The sequence below is a fragment of the Suricata suricatta genome, chromosome 2 (assembly GCF_006229205.1).
Source record: "Suricata suricatta isolate VVHF042 chromosome 2, meerkat_22Aug2017_6uvM2_HiC, whole genome shotgun sequence".
In the NCBI taxonomy this organism is placed as follows: Eukaryota; Metazoa; Chordata; class Mammalia; order Carnivora; family Herpestidae; genus Suricata; species Suricata suricatta.
The window spans coordinates 138227862-138249502 of NC_043701.1; the positions used below are offsets into that span (position 1 = coordinate 138227862).

General features: G+C 41.7%; 1 protein-coding gene across 1 annotated transcript in view; it reads right to left on the reverse strand.

The window, feature by feature from the left end:
• Window positions 1-21641, reverse strand: part of KCNMA1 (potassium calcium-activated channel subfamily M alpha 1) — a 507555-nt gene that overhangs the window by 295661 nt on the left and 190253 nt on the right. The window contains exons 4-5 of the mRNA XM_029919828.1: window positions 6972-7065; window positions 6033-6144 (exon numbers count right to left, since the gene is read on the reverse strand). Of these exons, the coding sequence (XP_029775688.1) occupies window positions 6033-6144; window positions 6972-7065 (206 nt within the window). The remainder of the gene's footprint in view (window positions 1-6032; window positions 6145-6971; window positions 7066-21641) is intronic.

Genomic DNA, 21641 nt, shown 5'->3' on the forward strand with positions numbered 1-21641 from the left:
CAAGCTAAGGGAACATTCCTCTGAGCTTCCAGAAGGGTGCACAGCCCTGAAGACGCCTGTCCCTTAGCCCAGAGACACCCATGTTGATTTCTAATTTACATACCTGTAAGAAACAAATTGGTGTTAAAGCACCGCCATTTGTGGCGCTCACTTGTTCCTGCAGCGAGAGGAAACAAATACATCCATGTTGCAGGGCTGTGGGGCTGATGCCTGGCCCTTTCTTCTCTAGGATGGCTTTATCATCGGTGGGCACCTGCCTCCACACAGGGTAGGCTGGGCTTCTCTCCCCTTAGAAGCGGGCCTCTGCTCCCCAGTGTCACCCGCCGCGCAGGCCCGGCTGAGCTGGTGCCTGGCAGAAGTCTCCACCCACACAAGCTCTTTCCCCTGTGAACTCCCACGGCCCTTACAGCCTGTACCTGACAATTTGGGACTTAATTATACAGCGGGCAGTGTTACCTGCTGTTGCTGCATGCGTGTTTATTTTGGTTCTAAAACTAGATTGAAACCTCAGTCTCAAACAGGAACTACGTTTTGTCCTTTTGTTGTTGTTGTTTTTAAGGACCTGTACTTTTTTTTCTTTTACAATCCTGTTTTTATCATCTTTTGACACAAAAAAGGTACTGCCCAAGCATATATTTATAAACAGATATCCTAAATCATTTTAATTGCCCTGTGGCTGGGCACTAACCCATTTTTCTATTTTTTAGCAGACTTCTCTATTTTCTAGCAGCATTTGCCAAAGGTGCTAAAGTCTAATGTGGGGTAGAGGAACAGGCAGGTTTATAGTTTACAGTTTTTCCACCCTGGATTCAAGGCCTGGGGCTCCTTACCATTCCTTGACTTAATCAAACAGAGAAGAGGGGCAATGTTGGAAATCGTAGTAAAACGTAGTAAAAGAGAGAGGCCAGACATGTCCCCTTTATCTAAGTTCTGAGCGCACAGTAAGCACTCAGTAAAAGCTAGCAAGATGAGTGGCCGGTGAGTGCATCGCTTTTTCTTTACTCTCTCCTTGTAACCACACAAAATGACCCTCAATGAAACCACAGAAGTAAATACATAAAGGAGGCACAGTCCATTGACCTACCTTGGGGATACAGTTCCCCCCAAAAATGAGACAGACAGAAGAGTTTTCCCCTGCATGTTATTCTAGTCTCAAAATAAAATACATCTCTCATTTCAAGGTACATTTATTTTAGTGAGGTAGGATAAGGATTTGGTGAGAGAAACAAAAATGAATAAGCTGGTGTGTGGGAACAGGAATTAAAATAAGCAGAGACTTGCCGCCTGCCAACGTGGATGTCCTCACATCCCGTTGCCTTATTTTTGGTTCCATTCTGGTTTGTTTTCTTCCTTGGTGCTTTAAAATATGATAGGTAGGTTAGAAAGAGAAGCCTGGGATAGTCATGAAGCCCATCCCAGGTACGTGGGTATTTTACTTACCCTATCTCATGAAATCCCCTCTGCAACCCTATGGGGTGAGTACTGTGATCATCCCCATTCATTGGACAGGTGGAAAACTGAGTTTGAGACAGGTAAAACAAACTTGCTCAGAGTGACCCACCGGCCACGCCAGGATGTAAACTGGGGTAGTGGCCCAGAGCTTGGCTCTGACCCGCTCTGCTCTGCTGACCGGGTGTGTGGAAGCCTCGAGCCTCTCCCTCCCTCTCTCAGGTGGAGCAGATCTGATCCCCAAGGTGCTAAGGTACCTTGGGACTCAGGAGACACCACACAAGCTCTATGTGTTCCCCGGGTCCGAGTGGCAACTCTAGAAACTGGAGGTGGGCAAGGAGGCGTGGGAAGGGGAGGAGGAGTCATGAGGATGTGTGTTCTTAAATAAGACCCCTTCCCCCCCGCCTGCCCAAAGTGAAGCTCTCTGAGCAAGGAGAGATGGAGATGTGCCAACAGAGATTGGCCAAACCAGCTCAGTCACCCCAACCCAGTCCTCAAAACCCAAAATCTTTCAAGAGTAAGGACAGAGGAAGAAGAAGAGCATGAATACAGACATAAAATCACACCAAATCTGGGGCAACTCACCCCTCCCACCCTTCCCAAGGCTATGAGACCTGGGATAAGACCTAACATCTCTGAATCTGTTTCTTATCTGCGAAATGGGGAAAGTAATTCCCAGCTCATAGGATTTTTCTGAGAAGTAAGTGAGTTCATATATGTGAGGGGCTTATCAGAGTTCCCAGCACATAGTAGAACTGGAATTAGCTGTTATTATCCATATGCCATCAAGTGCACTAAGATAATACATATGATAACGTAAATGAATACAATATTATATGTTATGCAACCATATATTATGATAAGAAATCAAACATGGTGTGCATTATACTCTGGGAAAGTAAGGGTAGGGGTCAGAAACCTTCTTCTGTTTTGTACCCACATGATTCCAACTCCAGCACAGCCCACCTGTGTCACAGAGCCCGGCAGGTGTGTGAAGGAGAAATAGAATAGACTGCACTTTTCCTCAGCTCGGGCCAAACCTCACCCAGTGAAGGCAGCATCTTTTCATCTTCCAGGAGGAGGGCAGCACTTCCTGAAATGCCCCCCATTTAAAGGGATTATTCCTTCTACTTTATAAGCCATACCTCTTGGGAATGTTCATTTTATCTCTGGCAGCTCATCGGCACAATAATTGTTTCATGATGTAATAACCCATGTATTAAATCAGACACGGGAACCTCCTTGAAATATTATTCCACTGAATTCTCTTCCTTAACAAGCAGACCAATCGTGGAGCTCACCCAAGGGGCTGAGAACCACAAGCATTTCATTAAAGATGCCTTCTCCTACAAGAGGGGAAGGGTTATTTATTGTTGGTATTTTAATTATGATTTCAGGGCCCAAAAGTTTGTTGGTCTGTTTTCAGTTTCAAACACTTAATGCTTCCTAACATACCACATAATTTGCCTATTTATCAGGCTCATTTTTTCCTGTCCTTCCCTCACTGCAACATCAGGGGGTAGGATTTGATTTTATTCACTGTTGTTTCCAAATCATCTGGAAAAGTTCTTGGCACATAGTAGGCGCTTGATAAATACTGTCAATTCATGAACAAATTGAAGCATATTTTAGAGGTCTTCTTTCTCCTCTTTGGAACAGCGACCACAGTGGATGCAAAAGTATATCTCATTTCTCTTCCTTTTTCTTCCCCTTTTCCTGTTCACTCTGATGGATTTTCACTAGACGTGAACACCATGCCAAAAATCAGGATTAAACCATTCCCCAAAATGCATGAATTTTTAAAACATCCAAGTTCTCCTGATACAAAGATGCTTTTAGTCTCCTAAGGAGAGCTGGCTCCACACCCTTCCCCTGGGGTGAGATCTGCTCACTGCACAGGACGGGGTCTCCACAGTCCTGAAGGACTATCCTCAATCACCTAGGACCACAAGGGATCAAGGGAGAACGGACCTTGACATAAAACCCCGATTCATGAAGTGTGAGGACCAGATGGTAATTTAAGTCCGAACCTCCCATTTTTCAGAAGAGAAAACTGAGGGTCCAGGAAAGCAAAGTGGTTGTTCCAGTGTACAGAGTAATAAGAACACAGACAGGAAGAGAGGGCAGATTCCTTTCCCTCTTTCCTCCAGCCCTCCCTCCTTCCCTTTCCCTTCCTCTCTTCTTCCCTCTTCCCCTTCTTTCCCTATCTGTCTGTCTGTCTTTCTGGAGTTTTGCAGGGTCTGTGTCCACTCATAGGTGCATGGGTGCATGTGTGTGTGTGTGTGTGTGTGTGTGTGTGTGTGTGTGAATGCTTGTGTGCATGTGCGTGTATGTAAACTCTTTGCAACAGGATGGTCTAGGATGAGCCACGGTTAGCAATCCATATGTAATTTTGACTCAGAAATGTTGATGGTTTGATACCACCAACTTCCCAGTCCTTCCCAACAACCTAGATCCCAAATTTCCTATGAACAATGCAAGAATCCTAGAGACATTCTGAGCTGAAAGTGCCTGAGAAATCATCTAACCTAACCTTTATTTTACAGATGAAAAACAACAGCCTGAGTGAAAAATAAAAAAGTGAGCTCCCCAGGTCACAAAGCCAGTTAAGAGTCAAGCTGAGGTAGGTGAGACCCTCGGTACCAGAGCACATTCAGGTCACTTATCAGATTTGGCTCTGATGGTTTCATCACGCTGGCTGGAAAACCCGATCTAAGCAAGCGGGTCTCGAATCAAGGATGACAACTTTTCCATGGAGTGAATGAATACAATTCTAATGTGAAAACCAGTGCAAAATACAATCTTTATGGGATGTACACACATAGAGACACACAGATATGTGTGTATGTGATTACTGCAAACATCATATATAAAGGGTCCTTCTTTTTTTAATACTTGATACGAGGCATGTAATACATTCAAAATGCTGGCCAGGACATCAAAAACATATTGCTAGTGGAAGCATATCTTGACACAAGAGTTTTGAAAAGCGAACCATCAATTTCTGTACAAACTAAAATATATGCATTCTTTGATTCAACAATTACTCTTCCAGGAACCTGGAACTATCTAGAGAAATAGAATCGCACAGATGTGTGGATGAGGGTGTTTATTAAACCACTGTTTACAGTGCAAAAAGAAAACAATCAAGTGGCCCATCATTACAGTTGTGTCCAAATGAACTGCAATACAATTTGTAGAATTTTGTGTAACTCTAATAAAATACATTATTACACAGCTGAAGGGATGTCCATCATTTATGAGTTAGTGAGAAAACCAAACTGCAGTACAATGTCATGGACACACGTACTTCTACAAAGACCACTGCCTCTACAACACATATACATACTCATCCATGTTTGTGGCAATGGGGCATGAAGGAAAGATATGGAAGTCTATGAATACTGAGCATCCCAGGGAAAAGGCCGTGAAAACAAGGAAGACACGACTGATATTTCCTTTATACATCTTTCAATGCTTATACTGAATACAATAATAAAAAGTAAAGCCTTGTTTTGTGAGCATAATTTGTTCCAGAAACACACTTATAATCCAAAGCATTTGTATATCAAAGTGAATTTCAAGAACCATTGGCTCAGTTGTGATCATGTGACATTCCGCCTCACCTACTACTCATATTGCAAGACACCGCTCATTTATCATGTTAAAATTTCTTAGAAATGTTTTCTCATCTTGCAGAAGACTCGCAGAACAGGTTACTTGCAATCCAAGGTTTTATTTATATTACTTCGAAAAAAATTGAGGTAAGACCAAAACTTTCTAAAAATGCAGATGGAAGGAACCCACAGTAGTCTTCTGAATCTTGTTTCAGCCTCCCCTCCCCCACCCCCCCACCTCCGATAGACCTATGGTAGCAGGACCATTCTGAAAGAGAATGCTCATTGCTGTCTCTCTATGCTTCTGGCTGCCATGACCATCCTCTGAGCTAATTACTTCTCCTGCCATACTGTCCTGGTTTTAATGCAGGAAGTCACCAGGGACAGACAGGAAGTGACATGGTGAACAGATACAGGAAGTGATATGTGAACACAGCACCAGCAAAAGCCCCTACTCTAACACAGGAAGGGAGCTCCCTCTCCTTGAAGGAGATGGTGGCTCGAGATGCTGTATTGTACCCTGCCCCATAGTGGCACTCTCAGCCTTAGATAAACCGTGCAGGAACCACTCCTCATAAAACTGAGAAGTGGACAGAGCTGACTTTGGCAGGCAGGCCTTCTGGGGCACCTGAATCAGCTACTTGGCAACTTGGCCTCATTCCCATGGGCTTCTTTGTCCAGTTCAAATTGCAGGTTGAATGAAAATGACAGAAGCACAAAGGCAGAGGTCCTGGCTGTGACAGTGTGACCACTAGGCTTCAACACTGGTAAAACTGCCTTACCTGAAGCACTCGCTGTGCAAATCCTCCAGGCCGAGTGCTCCGAAGAGAACTGTCCTCACTAACTCTCCAAACGCCAAGAGTTGTACACATTCACACAAAACGTTCTTTCCACGGGGACAGCCCAGGCCTCTGATCCACCACAGCTCAGGAGCCCGTAAGACAAAAGGAAGCAAGACTGACTTACCAAGCCAACTTCTGTTTAAGTACACAGACACAAACACTGGGGGGACCGTGAAGAAATCTACCACAGAGTTCACTTCCAGCCAGAACCACAGCTTATCGTTGGCTGCAATAAACTGGGGAAAGAGAAAAGGAGACCGAAAAATGAGAAGCACAATGCTAGCGTCCTAACCACGCTCTGTTGCCAAAGGCTATGTTTTGGTTTTTCATGGGGGCCTGGAGGGAGATGTTAGGTCCTTCTCATGCCTATACCAATCACAGGTTATTTCTGTCTTAAAATTTGGAGGTACAGCTTTTTCTGGACAGTGACTGTAGACTATGTTAACCTTGGAGAAGCATCAGGCAATCTATTTTCCTGTGGTTTTCAATAGTGTCATCAGAAAGTTTGAGTGGTCTCATCTTCATTAGACTCCAATGTAAATAAAACCGTAAATAAGCCATATATATATATGCATCCAGTTACACATGCACGCATGCATACACATGCACACACAATCTCTGTAATACACACTCTATAAGCCCCTCCTCATAAATCCCCCAAGTCCCAAAGCCTGTCAATCTACCCCTTTGGTTGAGTCCTCACAAAAATTCTTTTAGGAATCAGCTGAGTCCTGATAAACATAATTTTAAGAGAAGTTTTGTTTCTCTTCCTATTTAAGGCAACAATGCATTCGTATTTAGAGAGATGAGAAACAGTCAGCCAGTAAAGGCATCATAGTTATTTCAACCCCTGTTTCCCCTCCTTGGAACAAAATTTTAATGTGCACTTCAGAAAATGCTGAGTTAAGGAAAGGGCTCTCTCAGAGACTGAAAATCGCAACACAGGTCTATTGCCTCCCCTGGAAACAATGGCTTCATCTCTGCAAGAGCAGATGCTGGTGAAGGATGGTCCCTGGGTACCAGATGCCCAATTGTGACACGGGGTAGTGATGATCGGACTTACCCTCAAGCCAAAGTAGAGGAGGAAGAACACGTTGAAAGCCATGTCGATCTGTAATGTGAAATCTTTGTAGAAATTCTGGCAGGATTCTATTGGGCTATTAGACAGGAAGAAGAAAAAGCAAGAGGTAAATGAAAAGCATCATCAAGTCTTCCACAATACTGTGTAGGAATGGTGCTGGGGTAGAGGACAAAATGAATATTCGTTAACTAACACATTTGGCCTTTCTACCCTCTGTGATAATCAAGCAAGCATTGCCAAGGGGTCCTTCCATTCAACCATTCAGTCTTTTGTTCTTTTACTTTTGTAATTATATATATACATTATGTTTTATCATCATTCAACAGTTGAGCTAAGGATCTAAAGAGAATCATGCAGACACCTTGGAGGAAGGACAAGCAAGGGAGACCATCAAATTCCTTTAATTTCATATTAACCCTTAAAGAACTGACTTCTTTCTTTTAGAGGACACATACCAAAGCTAAAAATAATCCCTCACACCCTCAAGCACATTGGAAGTGAAGCCCATTTTCAGTGAAACACAGTGACTATGTTTTAGACCTATTTAATGCCATCAGTTGATTAATAATAAAGGACCCAGGAGCATCTCAAGAAAGCTGTGGAGGAGAGGATCCTGGTTGATGTTCTGGCTAGACTAAATATGGACTTTATGTGCAGCACTCAGATCTGGAGAAAGCAGCATTGCCCAACTGGTAAAGTTCAAGACCCTTACACCAAAATGTTGAAGCAGTACTCTAAGGGTTAATTTTTTTTTTTTTTTGGCATGCAAGTTAATTGGCTTTGTGTGTGTCAAGCAGCCAATGCGAATCCCCAGCACACTCTACTTTGTTCAAGAGTAGACAGTTTAAAAGGGTACTACTATACAAACTGGTACATGGCTTCCATGTGCTTTCCCGAGTCAAACTGATCAGAGGATCAGTGTGTGAAAAGTCCCAAGTTTGGGGCTGGGTGGGAAGCAGGAAAGCCTTATAAGCATCTCAAAGCTGTGAATGAAAATTCATAGTACACTGTTATCAGTAAGCAAATGGTAACACTCAGGCCAGGAACATAAAGAAAGTGAGGGGAGGAAAAGGGGAGGAAGGATGGGGAGAAGCAAAATACTTTCCCTGGATGGGAAGCAATGTGGACCTCCGGGCCAGGAGAGGGCCCCCTTGAGAAGTGCAGGATGGAAGATTTCCTAGTACCACCACTTTGGAAATCACTGTTTGCGATACCAGTTAGTATAGTTGTACTTCTGAAAGGGCAATGCTTGGTTGTTCAACAGGCATTATGGGAATGCACAGTGGGTCAGTCTATGGGACTCTCCAATCATATTACATGCACTGGATTTATCCATTCTTCATCTCTATTACAAGTCAAACATGCCCTTGGTCATCGCCCAAATCACAAATAGGTGGAAAAAACTCCAGACAAGCATTAAGGGTTATCTACATTTGCATTTACCAACTACGCAGACTGAACAAAATGCAAACACTGAAAAACATGTTTTTATAAAGGAAATGACCACTCCTAGGTTTTCACTAAGGTGGGGAAGTGGGAGGGAAGACCGTGTGGAATTTGCTGTGTCCAATGCTGAAAGGAGGCAGAAGCACAAAATGCTAAACCATTGCTCTTTGCCTCCTCCCTTACACAGGTATTAATTTAAATGAAAAAAAGGAAAATCTAGGCCTAGAGTTAGTGACATTTCTGCAATTCCCAAGCCATGATGGTGTTTTGTTTCATTTCAAAAACAAGACCCATAGGTTCAAACATGTCAGAGTCTTTAGCTACTCTAGTTGCAGTGAAAAGAAGTACATGAACTAGGTTGACCAGAAATCCACTATAGAGTCCAAGGGATGAAGAGACAGTGCATCTCTGTGCCACATAAGCCACTGGTGTGATGTGCTACAAAAGAATGAATGGTGTGTGTGTGTGTGTAAGAGAATGTGCAAGAGAATGAGGATGGGAAGCTCCCTTGGTAAATACTGCACTTATGTTTTTACTTATACCAGTAGTGACTTAGCTGTGGACTTAAATTTATATTCATCAGGATTAACAGTCATAGTCAAAGGGTCAGCAAGAAAGTCTTTATTCCCAAATCTATTATGGAAGACCCACTATCACTTCATCAAGGCCAAATAATAACCCTACTATTGCCCACGCAATAGTTATTAGTGGCTTATTTGGGGATCCTGTGAATTTTCTAGCTCCTTAAATTAAGGCCATGGCCTTTGTGATTAATTTAGCAGTAACTTTAAAATGTATCTAATAGAGAAAATATTTGCTAGGCTGTGGAAGAGAATGGAATAGTGGGGGGAAAGATGTTAGCTCAATGCCATTGAAGATACTTTGGCTCAGTACAAATAGAAGCAGAAGTATAACGAATCAGGCTGTTAGCAACTTCTTTCCATTGATCCTTTCCTTCCTTGCCATTTCTGTTGTTCCCTCTTGTATTGCCCATACCCAAAGGCAACAATGAGACGGTTTAATGCTAAAGAACAGTGTTGAAAAATATACCTCAACAGCATCTCTGATTTACAGAGAACAATGTTGAAACCATATTAAACCCTTTCTTATCTTTCAAACATTCAGAACTGATTAAATCATTGGTTCATATTGTTCCTCGAGTCCTAGACTTTGTGCTGCAGTAAGAAAAGGAGTCAATTATGCTTTTGTAAATTATGTAGCTTTTTTTTCTGACTGGAACTCAACAATGATATGAGCATATTCTGCTAAAATAAAAGAGAAGCAGAAAACTCTGGGAAAAAAGAAGGCAGCCTCTGGGACCCCTATAGGACCAGAGGAATCAGAAAGTCTGTTTTCTATCACTTTTAGTTCTTTCCTACTTGCATGAGAGCCCAAGGAGAAATGTCCTGCCTGGTTTTCTCAAGTGGCAGTAGAACTATTTATCAGGATCCCCTCTGAGTTAAATCTTCTGAGTGCCTGCAGTCCACAAACTCACACAATCAGAGACCACAGAGTGGAGATTCTAAAGCTCCATAATTTCATTCCCCAAATGGAAACAACCCATGGAGAAGTTCATTGATCTTATAAAAAGAAAATACATAATTCAACAATAAAAGGGTTCGCCATATCAACCAGGATTTATTTTCCTCCCAAAGAGATTTTTATCTAAATGATTAATGCTCATTGTAGAGTAGAAAATGAAACACAAACTCTTCTCCCACTTTGTGTAAAATAAGAGAGTTCCTTCTCTGGATACACAGAAGTTTCAAGAGCTAGAAAAGAAATCACTTTTTTTTTTAACACAAAAGAAACTCTGAATTGCACACTTAAATTTGGATTATCATTCTGATAAGGCATGCCCAAATCAGAATAGGTTTTAGGTGGATACATGTTACCAATAGAAAAAACAAAGTGAAGTTTTAAGAACTGAAATAAGGATGCTAGTTCTGATCATGGTAGTAGAAAATGGACTTTCCCTAAATTGTTCCTGGTTAACTAATGACTAATCAATTAGATGACACAAAACACTTGGTAAACTGACTCTTCATTCGTAGACTTACACAGTCCATGGATCAAAGGTGATACTAAAACTTTAGGCAAGGTTAGTGTTTTGACCAGGACTCTATGATTGGGACCTTCAAAAGAATCTCAATAAAGAGCTGTTTCTTTTTGTTTAAATGTTTTGTGTAGGATAGGGTCTTATTTCCTCTTGACCATCAAATAAGCATATCTTCAGTATTTAGATATCTGTAGAGGAATATGAGACTCACTCAAGTGGCAAACAGATCTCTTTCTTCATCTATTTAACATTAAAATGTCCAATGAAGACCCTTGAGCCAGAAGATCCAATAGTCCTTCCGGAAACTGACTTAAGAATTTGCCTTTCCAAAGACAGTTTCCTGAGCCTCGGTGGCTGAGTTGGTTAAATGTCTGATTTTTGGTTTCAGCTCAGGTCATGATCTCACAGTAGTGAGATTGAGCCCCATATCAGGGTCTGTGCTGAATGTGGAGCTTCCTTGAGATTCTCTCTCTTTCTCTCTCTCTCTCTTCCTCTGCCCCTCTCCTTTCCTCTCTCTCTCTCCAAAACTAACAAAACAAAAAACAAAAACAAACAAACAAAAAAGACACTTGTCTTTCCAAAGCATAGGACAAGCAATAGCTAGCCAGGTTTTCTCTCAAGGAGCAGAGACTAAGGACAAAAAAAAAGTCTCACTTTCCACATTTGTTTCTCTGGAAATCTGCATCTTCTCCAAGAGGGTAGTAACTGCCCTCTCTTCTCAGCCTCTAAACTCCCCTGGTGTTTTCTGAAGTCTGTTTTCCTAACTCCCCAAGTATGGCTGCCCAACCCTGTGAAGATATTTCTCCAGAACAGTTGTTCTCAAACTTTAGGGTGCACCTAAAAGGCTTATAGAAACATTGGCGGCCCCTTCCAGAGTTTCTGATTTAGTAGGATGAGGATGGGGCCCTGGGAATTTACATTTCTAACAGTTTCCCAGACACTGCTGCTTGTCTGGTGGCCACATGTTGAGAGCCACTGTTCCAGAAGAACTTTCTTGCAACTACACACTAATTACAGGTGTTGCTGCTTGAGCAGATTCCCATTCAGACCCGAACAGAGGTGATTAAACATCTGAGCCCACCCCCGGATAACCAGCTGCATACCACTTAACTAATTGCTGAGAGCAAGAGGTTGAACAGATATTTTCAGTTTCAGATGGGAACAAAAATTAAGACAATACAGAGAAGTAATTACAATACCACCATGCGAGCTTCACCAACGACATTCTAATTAACAGAGTGCCTGAGGAGCACATTTTTGTTTCGGATTAAAAGGAAAAATGATTAAGGTATATAGGAGGAGAGGTTACGGAGACCATCATTTATAAGAGATAACAAATGTTAAGCAGTTTAGGGACAACAACAACAGCAGCCAATATCTGAGGTGATTTAATAAATAATCACATGAGAGGGAAGGGACTAACGGAGGAACAAAATAGCACTTTGTGAAATAATTTCCAACAGTGAAATTCTCTTGGCTTTTGTGGCTAGTCCCTTTTTAAATTGGATGGAGCCTCCTCAATTCCCACCAGGATTATGGACCACTGGAGTGCAGGCCCACAGCACCAAAGACATGAATCAATACAGTAAGCTTAACAATTCCAGGCTCTCCTAGTCTCACCTCTGCAATGTTGCCAGATTAATTTAATTAAAAGGTGTCATTCATCTACCATCATGGCTCCCTCCGGTCTCCAAATCAGCTCTGATCCCGGCCGTGAAGGGCCTCTACAATCTGATCTCACCACATGTCCCATTCTTGACCATCTGCTCCGTGCCAAGTCCTTTGCTTTCATGAGCTGGTGCCTTCCTTATTTCATGAGTGGGACCCACATGTTCCTAAATCTAAATCTATATTTTGCCATGGCCTCTTCAAATTGCTCCTCCCTCTTTGTGTTCAAACCTTATGCAGCCTTCAGAACTAACAGAAAGGTGCAGCTCAGTGAATTCCTCATGCCCTTGTTGACATCTCCTGTCTGAATTCCCACAGCATCAGGAGCCGAGGAATTCTAAACTGTCTCGTAGTGCTGATTCTCATCCAATCCAATATAATCATATCTGGCAATTGTATAGAATTTCCACATACTATTGCATTTAGTTCTTACAACTTGGCAAAAAAAGCAGATATTTTGTTATAAACCCCATTTTGCAGGCTTCTAAGAAGTAGAGTCTCAGAAACCTACTAAGATCATGTGGCTAAGTGGAAGAGTTGGGACAGAGACCCAATATATTTTCTGCCACACCATTTTACTGTTCCAGAAGAACTGCAACATCCTTGAAGAGGTCAAAGACACACAAGAGGTAGCCTCTGCTATCCACAGACCTGGCATGGAGCTTATATAAATACAATGAGGGATGACTGATTTACGGAGGAGGTAAAAATGCCCTAGAAAAATGTAATGTGTTTGTCAAATGGTTTGGGAAAATTCAAAGGAAGCTGGCCTGTCCAACCTGTATCTAACCCTGCTCTGTAAAGATGGTCCCATGGGACACTATTAATCCCCAGAAGTGTTTTCTGGTCCCCTGGGGGTGGGGGGAAGGGTAGTGGCATCATGGAGCCTGAGCCCATCTGCTGAGGTTAAGTTCCACTGCTTCTTGGGAAATAATTCCTAATTATCCATCTGCCAAAAGGTGGATGACTTTCAAGATGCCCCAATTTTTTTCTCACCCTCAATTATTCTAGAAGAATAAGAATGGACATAGTAATAGATTAATATTTAAGATACTTTGAACACTTATAATTATGGACTAGACAGTAAATTTTGCATCTCATTCTGCCTGAATTGAATTGAAATAAGGAAAAAATATAACTTCATATAGTCATGGATATAATGGAATCTATTTCCAATCTAGAGGGAGGAAATCTAAGTGATATGAGGTTTTCCTAGCAATGTCTGGATATACTGGATAAACAAAGTGCCTCAGTTTTCCTGCCAACGAAATGGGAATAATTTTTTTAAATGTTTATTTATTTTAGAGATAGATAGACAGAGTGTGAACAGGAGAGGGGCAGAGATAGAGAGGGAGACACAGAATCTGAAGCAGGCTCCAGGTTCTGAGCTGTTAGCACAGAGCCTGACATAGGACTCGAACTCACAAACTGCAAGATCATGACCTGAACTGAAGTCGGACCCTTAACTGACTAAGCCACCCAGGTGCCCCCAAGATAGGAATAAAAGCACCTAGCAAATCAAAATATGAGATCAAAAAAATTTTAAAGGGAATGCAAGTCTTTGCAATATACTCCGAATTAGAAATCAATATTATTATTCATATAATTTTAGGTCTCAGAAAACTACATTGCAAGTTAATGATAATAGTGAATTTAGTGCAAATAACATGATAGTAGTTAATTATTGAGAAAATAATATTCCTCATACAGAACATTGTCTTCTAGCCTGCACAGCACCCTAAGTCTTGAATGGATCCAAGTTGCAAGCTTTCTATCCTTCAGCCATCATTAGAGCTCCCGTTACAATTACCTTGTCAGAGTTATGTACTTAGGAGCTTATTGTCTAATGTTGGTGCTTTTAGTGTTTACACTGAGTGGAGCCTATGTTCAATAACTTGTGTAGGCTTTATTACTGTTATCAAACAGAAGCCAGCTTCTTCTGTTGACCATCATTTTTACTTTATCCCAGAACATCTGAGTAGTGACCTTCTAAGACGTTATTGCTGATGGGGGGCAGTTTGTGTTCCGTCATTAATCAATCCTAATGACAGTGGCATCAAAAGGAGCCTTTTCTAAATCTTAAGACCCTTGTTTTAGACCTTGCAATCGTTCTAATGCAAATAGAAAACACTTTTCTTACTTGATCCCAAGCCAGTTGGCTAAACGGCTTTGTTGGGAAATCTTTAGTTACGGATTTGTATCAACATGCCTATTAATCTTTCTGACAACATCAGGGTTCCAATTATGTCTCTGCTCAATTGAGAAGATGTGATCCAATAGCCACAACACGTGCCTCATTGGGGTCATGCTGAAATGAACTTGAACAAATGGAGATGTGGTATATAAACCCTTAGTACTCTGGAATCCTATGTGCTCTGTCTCCTTGAGCCTTGACTCTTATGGAGAATCCTGGAACAATGACAGCCATAGACCTCAAAGCAGTTGTATGGCTCAGGGTATCTACCTGAATAAGTGGTCCTAATACTTAAGCATTCTCAGGGGACAAAATAATGACATAAATTGCTGATGAAGAGAACAAAATTTGTCAGTTCCTTACACACTGGATTTCTCAATGAAACACAGAGATAATTTGTTTTCATGAAACTCACATACTGAAATCTTTGTCATTTTCTTATGGAGTTCCTCTGGATTTTCTCACGAAATTTAAATATGCTATCTGAACTTAGGGTCTCCTCATCCTCATACCATTTCTTTTTATCCACTTATGCACCCAAATAAGTAAATCAAAAGCAAGATGGGGGCATTACAAGTTGACCCCAAGCACAAATAGCAGTGAGGCAGTTTTGGAATTTGATGGAAGGTTAAAATCCTAGTTCTATCACTTTTTAGCTATATAGTCATGGGTAAATAATTTCACCTCCATGCTTTGGTTTTCTCATCTGGAAACTGGAGATAAGGATACAGTTGCAAGGTTGTTGCAAGAATGATATCAGATAATGAGTAAAGACTAAGTGCTCAACAGGTGATAGTTATTGTTAAAACTAAGGTAATAACAATAGTGATAATACGAACTGTTTGTAGAAAAATGCCAAAAAAGGCAATCATCCAAATGAACAGAAACTGATAGAATCAATTATTTCACACTTAATTTTCCATTTGTATCTGCTTTATTGCCTTTTTATCGGGTGTTGTAATATAATTCAAATACCCAATAGACTGTGCAGTGAGCTAACATCTGGTGTGATTCTATATATTAGAGCATTGCATTTGGGTAATGTTAAAGGAGAAACACCAGGGAAATTATATTTCCATGAAGGCAGCCACATAGACTCATAAATACTAAATAATTAACCAAGATTTCCTGACAGAGAAAGCCATGAGTCACTTTAATGAGTGACCACAGGAGGGTGTGTATTCTTTTCTAGGGTCTTTAGCAGAAGAGAGAGTTTCATTTGCCTAGTTGGCTTAACATGAATCTGGAGGAGAGGCAAAGGGACAAACCAGTCATATGTCTTCTAAGTATCTCTTCCAACTCTACATCCGTAAGATCACTGTTGGACTCTTGGAATGATGTCCAAGAAAACCTACCCACTAATGCTTGTTTTCTCCAATTTGTCCACAGACTACAATTATTGCAATCACTGTTGTTACCAGAGTGGAATTAGTATTCATATTTGCCAGCAACTTTTATGTAATAAATCAGAGTTAGGCTACTACATGAAACAGGGTCATGCCAAATGAGTGCTGCTTTGGTTTTCACTGAACTGTCTGAGGACTCGTGACAGATTAATTTTTACTCTTATTTCTCTACCTCCACTGACTACAGCCATCTCTTCTTGAGTAAACTTCTATTTATCTAGTAGAGTGATAGGATGAAGTAGATGGTTCAAATATACACACACACACACAAATACTATAAAACAGACTGAGAGTTCTTCAAGGGCAGGGTCAATGAGCATGGGCAGTCATCGAGTGGTGTGTGTGGGTGGTTACACATGCACATACACATGTGCAGGTACCACAGTCTTCCAGCACAAGTGTATTCTCTCTACTCAACCGCACTCTGGGATCATCCACAAAACAGGATGGCCTGGATGAGGTGAGTAGAAATGGGGAGAAGAGGGAAGAGAGAATAAGTTCCAGATCTGAAAGAAGGGCAGGGGATCCAGACACAATGCCTGGCATGGAGTGGGATCGAGGGGGTGGGGGACACAGTAGCTCTGACCCCTGGAGCCGAACTACTCTCATGCCTACAAAAACTTAGACCTGAAGAAGCCAAAAATGCAGACTCATCCTAACACTCCTGGATATTAAGTGCTGCCACACCACACATGTGCTGAGAGGCACATAGACAATCATCTCTTGCCAGTAATAATCACTAGTCAGCTTCTAGACACTGATGGGCAAAGGCCTGGTGTCACCATTTCTGGAGGAGAGCAACCGTGAGGAAGCAAGCTGGGGGCACGGTTTCTAGGTGCTTCAGCCTCAAGGCTTCCTAAATAAACTACAAAGTTCTCATAATTACACAGAAAGTGGGAGGGGCTCCAGAGGTTGAGCAGGTGGGTTGGGATTCCCATAGTTTAACAGTCTTTCAAATCACCATGGCACCTCTTTGAACTGTTATGGGGTGCAGACTTTAAAATTTTCCTGTTTGGGCCTTCTCCTGCTGTTTGTTTGGATTCTTCTGGGCATTCTCTGATCATCCTACTAGTCTCCTACTTAGTATGCTAAGGAGCTATCTCTCTATGCTCCCATCCCTGTCCACTTCCCTGGCATTAATGTAATCCTGACACACTGAAACAGCCTCACCTTGGCAATGATTCTTTGCTATGGGTCTACCTACAAGGATTTCACATGGGAAAGCCAAAAACTACCAAATCTATACAGCCAGGCCCAGCCTGCTCTGGGTCCCAGACAGGCACCCTAATCAGATGGGGGTAATGAGGATGCATGAGACAGATCCTTTCCCCATTCTCTTCACTGAACTCCGATTTCCTGCCAGCAGCCTAAGAGACTTATATCTGCTACAGTTTCAGCCCTGCTATCTGCCAGCCACATCCCAACCCAAGCAGAATGGCACATGTCTCCTCCGTGGTCTCATCCAAAGAGCTGCCAAGACAAAGACTGCCAAAGCTGAAGACCTGCCTGGTACCAATATGGGGAGGCTCAAGAGCATGAGGGGACAATTCAGTAGGTAAAGACACAGTTGTTGCTTTTATCTGCTTTGCTTCACTTTGAAGAATAGAAAACACTGTCACATAACATATATACTCACCACCAGGACACCTGCATTTGTTTAAAGCTACATGTGAATTTCTATGTGATGCTAAAGGATAATTATGATAGCTTTGTTTCTGACATCCTGAGGTGATTCTTTTTTGTTGAGAATTTTTTTTAAGAATACACAGAGAAAGACCTGGTACAAGTCCTTCTGACATCTGGCATAGAAAACAACTGCACCTTTATATTACACAAGAAAACAAAATAGCTGTGTCTTAGCTCTGTCTTTGGCTGAGAGCTGAGTCGTGGAAGTTTTGTAAGTATTCCTATTTAGGAGTTTTGCTGAGAGCCCAGCAGCCTCACAGCCAAAACGGAGAGTCTGAGATGTTGCTGATTAGAAGTCATGAGTTTGCCGAGTCCAAAGCAGAAATCATTCCTTAGGAATGCCATAAAGGGACCTGGGCAGGGAGGACCAAGATCATCACGGAAAATCAGACGTGACAAGTTACCTTTAGAGACAAATTGTCATCATTAACAGGAAAAATTATAATGGCTTGTTCAACCCTATGGTTATGCAATCATCTCTTCAAGTACACACTTCCAATTGCCTCTTTAACTACTTCACGAAAATAACTTCTTACCTCCAGGAACATTTATTTTCTTCACTCTTTCTTTCCCATTTGTTTCTGGTTAGCATGGCAAATCATTTATTATCAAAATTGTCCTGCTCATACCTCAGAAAAAATGGCTCTTTCCACCATATTAATGGTGTCCACTCGACTTTTGGATCCACATTCAGAAAGTAATATCATGAACTGTATGTTCATTTTCCTGGCTTCCTTATGCTAAGTTCCCCCTTTTTAATTTTGTCGCCATATCTCTGATTTTCTCTAGAGTCATTTCCCCCTCCCTATAAAAGGGGGATGCCTTTAGGAAGCTGATTTCTCTTTTGTCTCTCTTTTGTCTCCATGAATGGATCCTTTTATCCCCTCTCTATGTTGGGTTTCAGGAATCCTTTCATTTTATCTGGAAGCACTGTGTTTTCCTGAGAAAGACAAATGGGTCCCTTTACTGAAGAGCCCCAAAGAGGAAAATTAGTTGTTTCCCTTACCGAACCCCCAAATGAAGGAAAGCTGTCATAAAGTGAGAGCATGTCGCCGGGCTGGTCAGGATCACCTGCTCTGTACTAGTCTACACTCCATCTAAGCTCCTTTCAAAGGAGCAAACACTTCTATGTGAAGAGCCTTTGTACTGGTTACCAAAAGAACATGCTATAAAATTCTAAGCAAAGTCTATTTCTACAGGGTGAACAGGATATGTTGAACAGAATAGGGGGGAAAGAAGTATGGGAAGAACTTCAATCTACTAACGTCCCCAGATAAGAAGAAATCAGGATTCATGAGGAAACATAAAACACAAGATATGAAGCTTTCAGTTTTGTATTATTATGGCTGGTTAGTGTGGAGTTTCAATCTAAGAGGCTCTGGCAAGCTGGTTCTACCAAGAATTCTCTAGGAACTCTTATGTCTGCCCTAGGATTATCAGAGTTTGGTAACACCCACCTGTCAACATTCTCAATTTACAGCCGAAGTATGTCTAAACTGTAAAGCATCTATTATTTATGTAAATTAACAAAAAAATCCAGTTCAAAAGAAAGATCCATAATTATTTTTTGTAAAAGTTTATTCTGAGAATAAAAAACAAGAAAAAAAGACCAAAAAAAAAAAAACATGTTAAAAAAAGAAAAGCAGTTTTAAAAGGAGTCACTCACTAGACACGCCTAAGGCAAAAATATATTTCAATGAGTGAAAAAAGATCACAGTTACTAATCAGTAGAACTGAATACAATGCCAACATGTTTACATGAATGTGGTATTCCTTCATAGTACTACCATTTTACTCTTTTAAAGCTGAATTAGTGGTATTCTCGTTTACACAATAAACTAAGACAAAGGCCAATGATTGTATTTCCCAGGCCATTTAGCCTAAGAGGTTTTTTTTTTTTTTTGTTAAGTATACACAGTCAGATATTTATTAATCTTATTAGGTCTAAACAAAACCAAATTAGGTCACAGTGTTCAGAAAGGTACGATAAGGTACTGTAAGAACTGGTCATTTGGAGCACATCCACGCAGAGCTGGGAATGTGGAGGACTGAACAGCAGGTAAGTGGTTACTTGGAAAACTGATCCTTGTTTCTAAATTCCTTATTGTTAGCCTTTGCTCAGCATAGATCTAAACAGGAGATTTATTTCTCTCTTTCCCAACGTTTTAGTCTTGAGTTTTCAAGGGACAGAATGGCCTCCGTGGTATCACAGCAAACTGGGGACCCACAAAGATTTCCAGAGAACCCTACATCCCAGTGCTTCAGTGTATTGGAATGCTCCCGCTTCGATTCCATGCATGCACCCAGTGCTCACTACATTCAGGTCCGGGCCTTGGGGGAAAGCTCGAGGCATGCGTGCACAGTGCAGGAAAAGGATCTGGTTAACCTGGAGGCGACAACCGAAAGGGTGAAGTTGCATCATGCAATGAAAACCACAGCTTGGCCTTAGCTGCCATGCAGAAAAGACCTACATCAAAGAGTCTGCAGTGCGGCTCCTGGGTAAGAGTCGATATGAGAGAGGTGAGTTACTTCAGCAATGAAAGACACGGGCAGAAAAATGTTCAAACCACTCTAAACAGAACACTGTACAGAGCACTGGCATTACACGTGAGAAGAGGCAGCACTGGGGACGGGGAGGGGAGACAGAGGAGGGAAGGTGAGGACAGAACCGGTCGTCACTCTGATGAGATGGTGTGCCTGGCCATCCTTTCAAATGCATGTCGTATTATAATGTATGTTGCTTCAACAAATAACCTCATTAGAGCCTTTACCATCAACCATAATTTTTAAGATGTTTTGAAAATTCAGGAAAAGCAAGGCATCAGTTACATAAAGATACACACCATGATTTCCTGTGGTTACAATTCATTATACAAGCAGAGCTGAGCTGGTCAGATAAATAAGAGACAGTTAAGTGCCAACATCCTTAACACGTGGGTTACAGAACTCATGGTGACTCCCGAGATGTAACATGGCAGTGAAGCAACCCAACAGTCATGAAACCTCGGGGCAGCACGAAGTAGGTAACTCCACACAACTACAGCCCCAGGAAGCCACTTATGACCCTGAATTCAAACCCACTCCCAAGGGGAGCCATGTGTTCCTCATCCCAGCATGCATAGCAGGTTAGAAGTGACTTCATCAACATATACCATGACCATTTCACAAAACCTTAGTTATAGATGAGACTCCCCAAAGGTGTTTTTATCAAAATCAGTTGATCAGGAAAAAAAAATTAAAGTTCTTCCTAAGGGAATAAAAATAGTACTGATTCAGTAGGAGCCCATCAAGCGCCCCACTGATGGATGTCAAGGCCACACAGGATATCTGAGAACTGCCTGCTTAACATCTGGTATCTTTCCTCCTCCCCCAGTGCCTCTTGTGATCTCAATGAACACAATGCAAAGGATGGTGTGGTCTAAAGGATGGGGTGATCTAAGCCTAACTGCCTCCAATTTCTCCCTCCTGGTTCTGATTGGAGAAAAGCAGGCACCTCTTGAAACGTGCTCCTGGAGCTCTGCCTTCTCCTGCCCTGCAGGTGTGATCACAGGCCTGCTGGAGGACACTGACTCCACAGGAAGGGGCAGGGGGCTATCTCAGCCTTACATGCTCCCTGAGAGCTGACCATCCACCAACACTCGAGTACTACTGGATGCAGGTAGAAACGGAACCCAGGGCTGCTCCCCACACCGACTTCTGCATGCCTCAAAACGTAGCTGTTCCCATTGGTCACAACTCAGTCCTTTCTTATTGATTAAAAACCTAAAGGCTTAAGTTAAATTACATGTTTTCAAAATGATTATGGTTTGGAACAAAAATATAATAGTCTGTACCTTCATTCAACAAATCTCTCCGAGGTTCTTCAGAGACAGGCACTATCTAGTTTGGGGGACACAACATTCAATTGAACATGGTTCCTGTGCTTGAGTCATTCTCCATTTAGTAGAGGAGCCTACCCAAATCTTAATTTCTGGAAGTATATATGCAACGGGGCCTTGCTTCAAAATTCTGCTATAGGACCTCAGGCATGTGACTTAATCTTTCTCATGTATAAAATGCAAAGAATTCCCACCTCCTCAGATTGTTGAGGGGAATAAATGAGTTAGTAAATGTTAACTGCTCTGTTAGTGGCGGGCACATGGGAAATGCTGTGTCATTTTAGCTATTATGGTCATTAGTACTCCAATACAGAT